The 15,271-nt window shown below is 42.3% G+C and overlaps 1 protein-coding gene across 1 annotated transcript in view; it reads right to left on the bottom strand.

The window, feature by feature from the left end:
* Window positions 1-15,271, bottom strand: part of LOC122558290 (polyamine-modulated factor 1-binding protein 1) — a 488,574-nt gene that overhangs the window by 398,402 nt on the left and 74,901 nt on the right. Inside the window, exon 6 of the mRNA XM_043706693.1 lies at window positions 4,855-5,046. Within this exon, the coding sequence (XP_043562628.1) occupies window positions 4,855-5,046 (192 nt within the window). The remainder of the gene's footprint in view (window positions 1-4,854; window positions 5,047-15,271) is intronic.

Here is a 15,271-nt window from a genome sequence, read left to right as displayed (position 1 = left end):
AGTGAAGAAGGTGTTTGGTATGCTTTCCTTTATTGGTCAGAGTACTGAGTACAGGAGTTGGGAGGTCATGTTGCGGCTGTACAGGACATTGGTTAGGGCACTGTTGGAATATTGCATGCAATTCTGGTCTCCTTCCTATTGGAAATATGTTGTGAAACTTGAAAGGATTCAGAAAAGATTTACAAGGATGTTGCTAGGGTTGGAGGATTTGAGCTATGGGGAAAGGCTGAACAGGCTGGGGCTGTTTCCTCTGGAGCGTTGGAGGCTGAGTGGTGGCCTTATAGAGGTTTACAAAATTATGAGGGGCATGGATAGGGTAAATAGACAAAGTCTTTTCCCTGGGGTCAGGGAGTCTAGAACTAGAGGGCATAGATTTAGGGTGAGAGGGGAAAGATATAAAAGAGACCTACGGAGCAACTTTTTCACACAGCGAGTGGTACGTGTATGAAATGAGCTGCCAGAGGATGTGGTGGAGGCTGGTACAATTGCAACATTTAAGAGGCATTTGGATGGGTATATGAATAGAAGAGTTTGGAGGGATATGAGCCGGGTGCTGGCAGGTGGGACTAGCTTGGGTTGGGATATCTGGTCGGCATGAATGGGTTAGACTGAAGGGTCTGTTTCCATGCTGTACATCTCTATGACTCTATGCTTCTCTTGATTTTACAAACGTCCGCAATGTCACCCCTCAGCCTCTGACACTCCAGGGAAACAAAGTCCCAGTCTATCCAACCTCTCCTTTATAAATCTAATCCTCCAGTTCTCGCAATATCCTTGTAATTTTTTTCTGAACAGTTTCTTCCTATATCATCCTTCCTATAGCAGGGCAACCACAATTGAACACAGTATTCCAGAAGTGACCAATTTTGGTGTCATCAACAAACTTACTAACCATGCCTCCTTTATTTTCATTCAAATCACTGATATAAATGTCAAACAGTGGACCCAGAACCGGTCGTTGTGGCACACCACTGGTCACAGGCCTCCAGTCTGAATATCAACCCTCTATCACCACTCTCTGTCTTTTACCATCAAGCCAATTTTGTAGCCAATCGGTTATCTCTCCTTGGATCCAATGTGATCTCATCATTCTAATCAGTCTCCCATGCAAGACCTTGTCAAAGGCCTTGCTAAAATCCAGGTAGACAAGGTCTACCACTCGATCTAACTTCGTAACCTTTTCAAAGTACACCATCAAATTCGTCAGATATGATCTCCCACACACAAAGCCATGCTGACTGTCTGTAAATAGTTCTTGCCTTTCAAAATGCAAGTAAATCCTATCTCTCAGAATCCCTCCAACAGCTTACCTACACTGGCATCAGAGTCACTGGTTTACAGTTCCCTGGCTCTCCCTTGCAGTCTTTTAAAAATAATGGCACAGCATTAACCACCCTCCAGTCTTCTGGCCTACACCCATGGATGCAGATGATACAAATGTCTCTGCAAGGGGCCCTGCAAGCTTTCCCCTAGCTTCCTACAATGTTCTGGGACACATCTGATCAACATCTGTCAAATTGAATTTAAATCTGTCAATTTGAACTTGAATGTTTGTAAAAGAGGAATGTTTGAAGACACCTGGCTGTTCTGGTGCACCAGTTGCTTAAAGTTTTGAAAAATGAGGGAGGAATCTCATGCGACCTGCAATATTTCAACAGGACTGGACAGATTAAATGCAGGAAGTGTGTTCCCAATGGTGGGGGATTCCAGAACCAAGGCTTATAGTTTAAGGATAAAGAGTAAATCTTTTGAGGCTTGGATGAGGAGACATTTCTTCACCCAGAGAGTGGTGAGGCTGTGACAGTTTCTATCACAGAAAGTCGTTGAGGCCAAACATTGCATTTAACAAAGGAGGTAGATACAACTCTTGTGGCTAAAGGGATCTAGGGATATTGGGAGAGGGCAGGATTGGGGTACTGAGCTTGATAATTAATAAGCCATGACCACATTAAATGGCGAACCAGGCTCGAGGGGTCAAATGGCCTACTTCTGTTCCCATGTTCTACGTTTCTACCTAAGATGCTCCTCCAAGAATTTTTCATGTTTGGATAACTGGTTGAGTAATGTATTAGTGCCTTAATAGCCACATAAATCTGTGCCTCTGCTGCTTCATCTGTCAATAAATTAAGACAGGCCCTTCACTCTGGAAGAAGACCTTTATAACCTGCCTGAAAGTATGATAAGCTGGTGACTGTAAGATATAAAGAAGATTCACAGCTGATTCTTGGAATAATAACACTGTATAGAAATTCATAGCCATGGTAACCTTGATGGTTGCAAATAGAAGTCATAGAGACAACAAAATGCAGATATTATCGACCACAGTGTAAATGTCTGAGACCATCTACCTGAAGATGCACCTTCAGGATTCTCTAGGTCAACAGCCTGAGTGTGGGACACTAAACAAAAAAAAACAAAGAACTGCAGATGCTGGAAATCAGAAACACAAAGAGAAATTGCTGCAAAAACTCAGCAGCTGTGGACAGAAAGCGGAGTTAATGTTTGAAGTCCAGTGACATTTCTTCAGAACAATTTTGAACCATTAACTCTACTTTCCCTCCACAGCTACTGCCAGACCTGCTGAGATTTTCCAGCAATTTTTGTTGTGAGCTAAGTGCGTGGGCCGGTGGCTACAATAACAACTGACTTGCTATACCTATCGAGAAAACTCATCAAATCAGCTTGTTAAGAGCTGACAAGGTTCATGTCCTATTTCAGACCTCCACAGTGAAGTCCAGACTTGAAAGAAGCTGCCAACTGATCAGAGGACAATATCTTCTAGGTCCTAACGACTGGCAATTGAGGCCTAGCCTTCAGTAGATTCAATGATGACAGAAAAGTTAAGTGGGCAAAAGTGAGGACTGCAGATGCTGGAAACCAGAGTTTAGATTAGAGTGCTGGAAAAGCACAGCAGGTCAGGCAGCAGCCGAGAAGCAGGAAAATTGACGTTTCGGGGCAAAAGCCCTTCATCAGGAATAGAGCCTAAAGAAAAGAAAATTTTGCTTCTTGTAGAGTGGGGTGGCTCCTTTGTGAAGATAAGCTGAGCAATTACAGATCAATCAATTTAACTTTGGTGACAGGAGAAACTTGTGGAAGTAATTATTTGGACAAAATTGGTCACATGGAAAAATATGGGTTAATTCGGAAGAGCCAGCATTCATTTGATAAAGGAAAATTGCGTTCTACTGACCTGCTGGAGATTTTGAAGAGGTAACAGAGAGGGTCGATAAGGGCATGATTTGGAGATGCTGGTGTTGGACTGGGATTTACAAAGTTAAAAATCACACAACACCAGGTTATAGCTCAACAGGTTTAATTGGAAGCACTAGCTTTCGGAGCGTCGCTCCTTCATCAGGTAGTTGTGGAGCAGCGCACCGAAAGCTAGTGCTTCCAATTAAACCTGCTGGACTATAACCTGGTGTTGTGCGATTTTAACTTGATAAAGGCAGTACAGTATTTTTGATGTGGCATTCATGACCTCCCAAAATTTATTTCCCAAGTGGACAGGTTGGACTGAAGGGTCTATTTGGATGCTGTACATTTCTATGACTCTATGACTCTATAAAAGGTACAGCTCATGGAATAAAGGGACAGTAGCAACATGGATACATTGACCTTTTTTTTTGATGGCCAGACAGTCATTATTCCAGTGTAGATGAAACTTGCACTTGAGGACCCTGCAAAATTTCCACCATAGCATATTCTGAAGGAACTGCCAACAAAATTAAAGATTCCGATAAACAATTACCATTCTACCCCTTTTTTATAAAAGGAGAAAGCTCTGCATTTCTGGCAGGAGATTCTGATCAGGGCTCCTTGAGAAATATGGGTATCAGGTCAGTGCTGAGGATTCATGGTTAGGAGGAGGATCAGTCTCAAAGGGATGAAGAGCTTCAGAGAGGGTAATGGCAATGGCTGGACACACCCAATCCTGCGCTTGCCCTGGCCCCCCCAATCCTTCGTCTACTTTGAAACAGACCATCTGAGCTTTTTCAACAAATTCTATTTTTGTTACTGATTTACAGCATTCGCAGTTTTTCAGCTTTTATTTCTCCTCCAGATTAAATTTATTGTGGTCATGTTCACGTTTTGTTGTGCCCACCCTTCTCCCAATCTCCGTCACCTGCACAAACTGCACGAGACCTCTCCATAGATTCTCCATCCTTAAGGTTTTTGTTTTCCCTTCTCCCATTGTACACAATTCACCGGTACACCTTCAGCCATCTGTCTAGATCTCACAGACAGGAATTTCACCAAAATTCTCCTTAACAAACCATGTCTTTGACTGAGTTTTTGGTCTCAGCTTGCCAAATGCCCATTTTTTGGCTTGCCGTCTATTTATTTTATTACGTCTTTGAAATAGTTTGTGGTACTTTTCTACACTGAGTGCCAAACAAGGTTTTGTACTTAAAAAAAAGGTATTTTTTTCGAAGCATTATTTAAGAGATAGTTTAGGAATAGGGGACAGATTAAAACAATAATGAGTGAGCAATCAAACATTTTAGGGTAATTAGCCATGGTTTAAATACAATGGGATATTAAAAATTACTTAAAACCACATTGTCTTCTTGTAACAAATTTCAAGTTAGTAATCTAATCTATGGACGCAAATGAAACAAATCTAGCCACTTGACAGCAATATAAATCAACTTGCTGCATTCAAATTAAACTTGCACAGAAAAGTTAATTTGAAAGAAAAAATAATTAGACTCTATGGAGCAGTGTTTTTTTTGAGTGAATATAGTTGAAATACATTATAATTACATCTGCACTGTTACTGTTCCTTCATTTAATTGACTGTACTTATCAAGGTCAATGTTCTACATCTCTCACCCAAAGGCTGTCATTCTGTACCTGTGCACGCAGTCTGCATATGGTCCCATCTTTTTCACTGAGTTCTGCCTGGGTTCCTGCCACTTTCTCCTCAAGCTCTTCTCTCATGGACACTAATTCTTTGTATTTTTGTGCCGCCTCTGCTGCAAAAGCTGATTTGGCATTTCGGGAAGATTGTTCACGATCCTGAAGAGTGGCAGTGAGCTTTACAATCTATGGTACAAACAAAAATCACTTAAATTTTAAAGTCCGAGTATTCTCTCGCTGTATAATGATGATATTTTTACCCAAATGATTTTCTGTTGGGCAAGAAAATAAGTGTAGATTTTACAATGGTTCCATTGCCTACACTGGATGTCAAAAAAACAGCAAAAATGAGAAATCTGCTGAAGATGGTGAGGTGGACTTTACAGTCAGTGACCAAGCAACATTGCTTATTTTGACTTGAAAGAAAGCTGCCCTAAAATATCTAAGGTTATCCATGGTATAGATGTCCCTTTCTGCAATGCAGTTTTGAATTTGTTGCCAAGCCAAGGGGATCCCTTTGGGTCCAGCAAGTGCAATATCATTAAGAAGCAAAACAGCCAATCATATTGAAGAATTCTAATATATAACCAGCCAGGAAGATAAAAGCATTGGATGTCTGCTCTTTAAATTTTCAAATTTTTCAGTTAGTAAAATAAATTATTTGGATATACGGATGGGATTTAGGTAGAAATTAGAATATTGTAAACAAACAATTTATTTTAAAACATTTGTGGGAATTTCTTATCAATAATGGAAAAATGTGATATTAAACAATTATGTAGTTCCTTTTTTAGGGCTGACGTAGACCATTGAAAACTCAGTTGCAGATCATCAAAAAGGCAAACTTGTTCTAGTATTTTTGAAGAAAGACCAAGTGTGCAACAGAGAACATAGAACATGACAGCACAGTACAGGCCCTTTGGCCCTCAATGTTGTACTGACCTTTGAAACCAATCTAAAGCCCATCTAACCTACCTATTCCATTATCACCCACATGTTTATCCAATGACCATTTAAATGCCCTTAATGTTGGCGGGTCCACTACTGTTTGCAGGCAGGGCATTCCACGTCCTTTGAGTAAAGAACCTACCTTTGACATTTGTCTTATATCTATCACTCCTCAATTTAAAGCTATGTCCCCTCGTGCTACCCATCACCATCCAAGGAAAAAGGTTCTCATTGTCCACCCTATCTAATCCTCTGATCATCTTGTATGCCTCTATTAAGTCACTCCTCAACCTTCTTCTCTCTAATGAAAACAGCCTCAAGCCCCTCAGCCTTTCCTCATAAGACCTTCCCTCCATACCAGGGCAATATCTCCTGGTAAGTCTCCTCAGAACTCTTTCCAATGCTTCCACATAATGTGGCGACCAGAATTATACGCAATACTCCAAGTGCAGCTGCACCAGAATTTTGTACAGCTGCAACGTGACCTCATGGCTCCAAAACTCAATTCCTCCACCAATAAATGTTAACACACCATATGCCTTTTTAACAATCCTATCAACCTGGGTGTTAACTTCCAGGGATCTATGCACATGGTCACTGAGGTCTCTCTGCTCATCCACACTACCAAAAATCTTACCATTAACCCAGTACTCTGTATTCCTGTTACTCCTTCCAAAGTGAATCTCTTCACACTTTTCCGCATTAACCTTCATTTGTCACCTCTCAGCCCAGCTCTGCAGCTTATCTATGTCCCTCTGTAAACTGCAACATCCTTCCACATTGTCCACATCTCCACTGACTTTAGTGCCATCTGCAAATTTACTATCCCATCCTTCTACCCCTCATCCAGGTCATTTATAAAAATGACAAACAGCAGTGACCCAAAACAGATCCTTGCAGTACACCATTAATAACTGACATCCAGGATGAACATTTCCCATCAACCACCACCTTCTATCTTCTTACAGCTAGCCAATTTCTGATCCAGGCTGTTAAATCACCCTCAATCAATCCCATGACTCTGTATTTTCTGCAATAGCCTACTATGGGGAACCTTATCAAATGCTTTACTGAAATCCATATATACCGCATCAACTGCTTTACCCTCATCCACCTATTTGGTCACCTTCTCAAAGAACTCAATAAAGTTTGTGAGGCATGATCTACACTTCACAAAACCGTGTTGATTATCCCTAATCAAATTATTTCTTGCTGGATGATTATAACTCCCATCTCTTTTATTCCTTTCCAAAACTTTGCCCACAACAAGAAGTAAGGCTCACTGGTCTGTTATTTCCAGGGTTGTCTCTACTCCCCTTCTTGAACAAGGGGCTAACATTTGCTATCCTCCAGTCTTCTGGCACTATTACTGTAGACAATGACAACATAAAGATCAAAGCCAAAGGCTTTGCAATCTCCTCTCTAGTTTCCCAGAGAATCCTAGGATAAATCCCAACTGGCACCGGGGACTTACCTATTTTCACACTTAGGCAAAAGTGAGGACTGCAGATGGTGGAAATCAGAGTCTAGATTAGAGTGGTGCTGGAAAAGCACAGCAGGTCAGGCAGCATCCGAGGAGCAGGAAAATCGACGTTTCGGGCAAAGTCACTTAATCAGGAATGAAGGCAGGGAGTGTCCGGCATGGAGGGATAAATGGAAGGGGGTTGGGGCTGAGGAGAAGGTAGCCAAGAGTACAATAAGTGAATGGAGGTGGGGATGAAGGTGATTGGTCAGAGAGGAGGGTGGAGCGGATAGGTGGGAAGAAAGATTGGCAGGTAGGAAGAGTTTCAGGGCAGAGGAGATGACCGGGGGGGTTGTAGTGAGAGACAGACTCACTGAGATCCTTATGGAGAGAGGAGAAGAACTTCTTCAAGGGAGGCATCCTTGCAAGAAGATTTGCAGCCAGGTTAAAGTGACCTACACGACCCCTGTTGTGTCAATCATGTCTGATTCCAGCCATGTCTTATCATATCCGTTGCCAAAACAACTCACCACTCAATGGATAGCCACTGAATGGACATCTATCCTGCACCCACACCAGGGCATCTTCAACCACGCGGGAAGGGAAATTGCTGTCTTTAAAGGAGGCCATCTAGTGTGCTCTGTGGTGGAACTGGTCCTCCTGGGAGCAGATTCGGTGCAGGCGGAGGAATTGGGAATACGGGATAGCATTTTTGCAGGAGGTAGGGTGGGAAGAGGTGTAATCCAGGTAGCTGTGGGAGTCGGTGGGTTTGTAAAAAATGTCAGTGTCAAGCCAGTCGTCATTGATGGAGATGGAGAGGTCCAGGAAGGGGAGGGAGGTGTCAGAGATGGTCCAGGTGAATTTAAGGTTGGGGTGGAATGTGTTGGAGAAGTTGATGAACTGCTCAACCTCCTTGCGAGAGCACGAGATGGTGCTGATGCAGTCATCAATGTGGCGGAGGAAAAAGTGGGAACCAATGTCATTTATTGTATCCGTTGCTCCCGATGCGGTCTCCTCTACTTTGGGAAGACTGGGTGCCTTCTTGCAGAGCGCTTTAGGGAACATCTCCGGGACACTCACACCAATCATCCCCACCGCCTCATGGCCCAACATTTCAACTCCCCCTCCCATTCTGGCAAGGTCCTGGGCCTCCTCCACCGCCACTCCCTCACCACCCGATGCCTGGAGGAAGAATGCCTCATCTTCCGCCTCAGAATACTTCAAACCCAGGGCATCAATGTGGACTTCACCAGTTTCCTCATTTCCCTTCCCCCCACCTTAAGCCAGTTCCAACCTTCCAGTTCAACACCATCCTCGTGACCTGTCCTACCTGCCAATCTTCCTTCCCACCTATCCGCACCACCCTCCTCTCTGACCTATCACCTTCATCCCCACCTCCATCCATCTATTGTACTCTTGGCTACCTTCTCCCGAGCCCCATTCCTTCCAATTTATCTCTCCACCCTGGAGGCTCCATGCCTTAATTCCTGATGAAGGGCTTTTGCCCATAATGTCAATTTTCCTGCTCCTCAGAAGTTGCCTGCCTCCTGTACTTCTCCAGCACTACTCTAATCTATTTTCACACTTTCCAGGATTGCTAACACCTCCTCCTTATGAACCTCAATCCCATCTAGTCTGTATCTCAGTATTCTTCTCGACAACACTGTCTTTTTCCTGTGTGAATACTGATGAAAAATTTTAATTTGACGCTCCTCCTATCTCTTCGGACTCCACGGGCAACTTCCCACTACTGTCCTTGACTGGCCCTAATCTTACCATGGTTATTCTTTTATTTCTGACATACCTATAGAAAACTTTAGGGTTTTCCTTGATCCTACCTGCCAAAGACTTCGCATGTCCCCTCCTGGCACTTCTTAGCTCTCTCTTTACGTCCTTCCTGGCTAAGTTGTCCTTCCTGACCAACTTGTAACTCTCAAATGCCCTTACTGAGCCTTCACATCTCATCTTTATATAAGCATCCTTCTTCCTCTTGACAAGAGATTCAATTTCTTTAGTAAACCATGGTTCCCTCACTCAACCACTTTCTCCCTGCCTGACTGGTACATACTTATCAAGGACACACAGTAGCTGTTCTTTGAACAAGTTCCATATTTCAATTGTGCCCATCCCCTGCAGTTTCCTTCCCCATCTTATGCATCCTAAATCTTGCCTAATGGCATCATAATTGCCTTTCCCCCACCTATAACTCTAGCCCTGTGGTATGTACCTATCACTTTCCATCGCTAAAGTAAACGTAACCGAATTATGGTCACGATCACCAAAGTGCTCACCTACCTCCAAATCTAACGCCTGGCCTGATTCATTAACCAGTAGTACCCAAATCCAATGTGGCCTCACCTCTTGTTGACCTATCTACATACTGTTTCAGAAAACCCTCCTGCACACATTGGACAAAAACTAACCCATCTAAAGCACTTGAACTACAGCATTTCCAATCAATATTTGGAAAGTTAAAGTCCTCCATAACAACTATCCTGTTACTTTCACTCCTATCCAGAATCATCGTTGCAATCTTTTCCTCTACATCTCTGGAACTTTTCGGAGGCCTATGGAAAACTTCCAACAGGGTGACCTCTCCTTTCCTGTTTCTAACGCAGCCCATATTATCTCAGTAGATGAGACCTCATCAAACGTCCTTTCTGCCACTGTAATACTGTCCTTGATTCACAATGCCACACCTCTCTGTCTTTCACCACATTCCCTGATCTTACTGAAATATCTAAATCCCGGAACCTGCAACAATTATTCCTTTCCCTGCTCTGTCCATGTCACCGAAATGACCATAACATCAAAGTCCCAGGTACCAAACCATGCTGCAAGTTCACCCACTTAATTCCGGATGCTCCTAGCGTTGAAGTAGACACACTTCAAACCACCTTCCTGCCTGCCGGTACATTCCTGCAACCTTGAAACCTTATTCATGACCTCACTACTTTCAACCTCCTGTACACTGGAGCTACAATTCAGGTTCCCATCTCCTGCTGTATTAGTTTAAACCCTTCCGAAGAGAATTAGCAAATCTCCCACCAGGATATTGGTATATGTCTGGTTCAGGTTTAGACCATCTCGTTTGTCGATGTCCTCCCTACCTCAGAATGTACCCCGATTATCCAGGTATCTGAATCCCTCCCTCCTGCACCATTCCCGTAGCCATGTGTTCAACTGCTCTCTCTCCCTATTCCTCGCCTAGCTAGCTCGTGGCACGGGTAACAAACCAGAGATAAAAAGTGTTTGTTCTAGCTCTAAGCTTCCACCCTAGCTCCCTGAATGTCTGCCTTACATCCTCATCCCTTTTTCCTACCTATGTCATTGGTGCCTATGTGGACCACGACTAGGGGCTGTTCCCCCTCCTCCTTAAGGATCCCAAAAACATGTTCCAAGACATGACAGAACCTGGCACTGGGAGGCAACACATCAATCACGACTCTCCATCGTTCACCCAGAATTTCCGATCTGTCCCCCTAACTATGGAGTCTCCGATGACTAATGCTGTACTCTTCTCCCCCCTTCCCTTCTGAGCAACTGGGGCAGACTCTGTGCCAGAGACCTGTACCCCATGACTTACCCGTGGTAAGTCGAACCCCCCAACAGTATCCAAAATTGTATAATTGGTATACAGGAGAACGGCCACATGAGATCTCTGCACTGACTGCTTCTTCCCCTTCTAACAGTCACCTAACTAACTTCATTTCCAGGAGTAATAACCATGTAGCTTTTATCTATAACTGTTTCTGCCTTCCAATGATCCTGAGTTCATCCAGTTCCCTAACACGGTCTTCAAGGAGCTGCAGTTGGGTGCTCATCCTATAGGTGTACTCAGCTGGGACACTAATGGTGCCCCCACCTCTAACGTGCCACAGGAGGAACATTGCACTGCCTGCGTTGTCATCCCTGGAAAGTGCTTATGCTCAAAATGTTGATTCTCCTGTTCCTCAGATGCTGCCTGACCGGCTGTGATTTTCCAGCACTACACTCTTGACTCGTGCGCTGCCATCCCTGCTAATTTCCTTTACTAAAAATTGAAAGAGAAAAAAACCACGCAACAGTATATGTTCTACATCAGTTCAATAATTTTCTACTTGGCTGCATTCTGCAGGGCCTCAGTAGTGTGCCATCTGGAAAGGTATGGATTCAGTGACAGCAATGTGCAACTTCTGAATTTTATGTTGAACACTGCATATGCAGACTCCAGAAGTTGCTGCCAGTTTCAGAGGAGTATTGCATGCAATTCTGGTCTCCCTCCTAAAGGAAGGACATTGTGAAAGTTGAAAGGGTTTAGAAAAGGTTTATGAGGATGTTGTCAAGGTTGGAGGTTTGAGCTATAGGGAGAGGCTAAATGGGCTGGGGCCTTTTTCCCTGGAGTGTTGGAGGCTGAGGCATGACCTTATCGAGGTTTATAAAATCATGAGGGGGATGGATAGGGTAAACAGGCAAGGTCTTTCCTGTTCAAAACTAGAGGACATAGGTTTAAAGTGAAAAATGGAAAGATTTAAAAGGGATCTAAGGGTCAATATTTTCACATAGAGGATGGTGCATGTATGGAATGAGCTGCCAGAGGAAGTGGTGGAGGCTGGTACAATTACAACATTTAAAAGGCATCTGGATAGATATATGAATAGGAGGGATTTAGAAGGATATCGGCCAAATGTTCACAAATGGGACTAGATTTATACAAGATATTTGGTCGACGTGGATGTGTTGGACCAAAGAGTCTATTTCCGTGCTGTATGAGTCTATGACTCTATGAGTGATGATGATAAACACTGGTAAGTTTCATTATCACTGCAATTGGAAACTTTTAACATGAATGTATAATATGATCCAATACAATACTATACAATAGAGCCCTTCTGCCCACCAAGCCTGTGCCAATTCCTAATTCTTATTTAGACCTGCTCCTTATTGCCCTTGAACAGTTTCTATCCTCAGTTGGTCTTCTTTTCATGTGTCTGTCAAGATATGCCTTAAAGGTTGCTAATAAGCTTGTTATCAGCACATCCAATGGCAGTATATTCCAGACACCTACCATCCTCTGTGTGAAAAATATTTCCCGCATTTTTCTCCTAGACTTTCCGTCTCTCACCTTGAATCTGTGCCCTCTTGTAGTTGGCCCTTCCACTCTATCTATGCTTCTCATAATATTGGAGACCTCTATCAGGTCACCCCTCAGCCTCCGTCTTTCCAGTGAAAACAATCCAAGTTTATCTAACCACTGCTCATAACTAAAACCGTCCAGACCAGGCAACATCCTGGTAAACCTTCTCTCCACCATCTTGAAAGCATCCACATCCTTCCGGTCATGTGGTGACCAGAACTGCATGCAATATTCCAAATGTGGCCCAACTAAAGTTTTGTACAGCTGTAACATGCCAACTTTTATATTTAATGCTCCGATGATGAAGGCAAGTGTGCTGTGTACCTTCTTGACCACCTTATCCACCTGTGTTGCCACTTTCAGGGATCTGTAGACCTGTATGTCCAATCCCTCCATATGTCAATGCTCCTAAGGGTTCTGATATTTCGTGTATAATTTGCACCTAAATTTGATCTTCCAAAATGTATCACTTACATTTTTCATGTTAAACTCCATCTGCCATTTCTCTACCCAAATCTGTAAGCTATCCACATCCTGTTGTGCCCTTTGACAATCCTCCTCAGTATCTGCAACTTTGCCAATTTTGATATCACCCTCAAACTTACTAATAAGACCACCTACATTTTCCTCCAGATCATTTATATAGACTAAACCACAAAGATCCCAGCACTGAATCCTGCGAAACACCACTAGTCATTGATCTCCATTCCGAGAAGCACCCTTCTACCACTAATCTGTCTTTTGTGACCAAGCCAATTTGTATCCATCTAGCTAGCTCACTCCATATCCCATCAGACTCTACCTTCTGTACCAGCCTGCTATGAGGTATCTTATCAAATACCTTATTAAAGTCCATACAGATAACATCCATTGCCCTTCCCTCATCAATCATTCTTCTCATCTCCTCAAAAACCTCAATCAAATTGGTGAGACTTGACCTTCCCACACAAACCCATGCTGCCTATCACTCACAAGTCCATTTGCTTCAAAATGTGAATAAATCCTGTCTCAGTATATTCTCCAACAGATTCCCCCCCCATCCCCGATACCAGAACTGCTGAGATTTCCCAGTACTTTATGTTTATATTCCTCTTTAAGATCTTCAGCATGTGCAGCACTTCATGTTTATTATATGGGAACTGTATTGCAACTGCTACATTGATGCGAAGGCAAAATCCTGGAACTCTCTTCCCAACACCACTATGAATGCCCCTGCACATCAAGGACTAAAGTGGTTCATGACAGGCAGCTCACCAATAACAATGTCTCAAGAGCAACTAGGGATGGTAATTTAATGCTGCCGAGCCAGTTTCACATAATCCATGATTAATGAATGAATGAATAAATAAGTAAATTATTTCTAGAAGTATCTGAAGCTTTTCTTCTTGCACTCATCAGGTGAATTCAAGAATGCAAATTTCCACTTGGTCATAACAATCTACATCACAGGAGCAAAAGGTGCTGAATTGTTGGCAAAAATTGACTCTGATTGGCTGAGATATTGCCCTGGAGAAGACAAAAGGGAATTATAAGCTGCCCAGGCACCTGGTTATGGGTAATTCAAAAGAGGTGAATGGTTTACTTGCAGAGAATGGGTCCCTGCATACGAACGTGTGTCATTTCTAACAAACCAAAATGAGCCATGCAATGACCGTGATTGATTATTTTGAATTAGTCAGCACTTACAGAACAATCCTGAGGGTAATAACAGCTAGAATAACAGGTCAAATAATCAACCAATTATATGCATACACTGTGAAAGCAGGAAATATTTTCTTTTATTTGTGAGGACATTTAGAAATGAGGGATACTAATGTATTGGAAAACTAATTATCTTTTTAATAACATAAAATCAAAGTAAAATATATTTTCATACACGTTTACCTTAGTATTCTGTTCCAATTTACAAGCTCTCAGCATTTTATTCTCATTTTCAACCTGAGCTAGAAATCCCTTAATATCTGTTAGCTGGAAATAGATATAATTAAAATCTGTCATACAAGTGTGTACTAACTTCTTAGGGATAAATAGAGATCCCATTTTGTTTTCCGTCCAACTTCTATTTTTAAATTATTAAAAGCTTTGGTACGCTTTTTTAACTGCTTTATATTTGTATGTTTGAACAAAATCATCCAACAGTCTCAAAAAGAATAAACTTTGATATCTAAATGGAATTTATTTTTCACTGACATTGATATGTAACATGTGAAACTAATTCAAGAGACATTTTCTAATACTTACAGATCAGTAATAATGATAAACAGTTTTGGGAAGAGTGCTCTCTGATTTTCAATTCCCAGCTAAACTTGGGGTTCCAGAGATTTTGACATTGTAGAAGATATTATAAATTATCTTTCCTATAGATTGAGTATCTGTCCCTTTAAATAATATGAGAGCTGAGCCCCTATTGGAGCTGAATGTGTATTCTTTGGTGAGGGTGAAGATAATACATAGGATGCATCTGCCTGGTCCAGGTTTGTGAATCGAGCATCAAACTACTGAGTGACATCAAAACAGCACCAATTCAGAGGCTTAAAGTCCATACAGTTGATGCCTAAGCAAGTACCCTTCTCAGCATGAAGCGTCACTTCGTGTGCCAGAGCAGCTAGAGGTGGAGTGCTTCAAGCTGGGAGGGCCTTCCCCTTCTGAGCACCATCTCCAACAGTGCAGTGGACTCAAATTTAGTTTATTTTGCCTGTCTACACCCAAAATAAACTGTTATTTACACACATTTCAAGTGTGCTATTTTTGGAAGAAATTTAAACATATTAAATAGGATAATTTTAATTTAACTCTATAAGCAAAAGACTCAAGTTTTGGGTAGAATACCAAAGAGTCACAACCCTCTGTCAGAAGAATTGTTTCTTTATCTCTCATAAATGGAA

This window comes from Chiloscyllium plagiosum, chromosome 17 (assembly GCF_004010195.1).
Source record: "Chiloscyllium plagiosum isolate BGI_BamShark_2017 chromosome 17, ASM401019v2, whole genome shotgun sequence".
Lineage (NCBI taxonomy): Eukaryota > Metazoa > Chordata > Chondrichthyes > Orectolobiformes > Hemiscylliidae > Chiloscyllium > Chiloscyllium plagiosum.
Note: the sequence above shows the minus strand (reverse complement) of the source record. Positions and strands in the feature narration are given on the sequence as shown.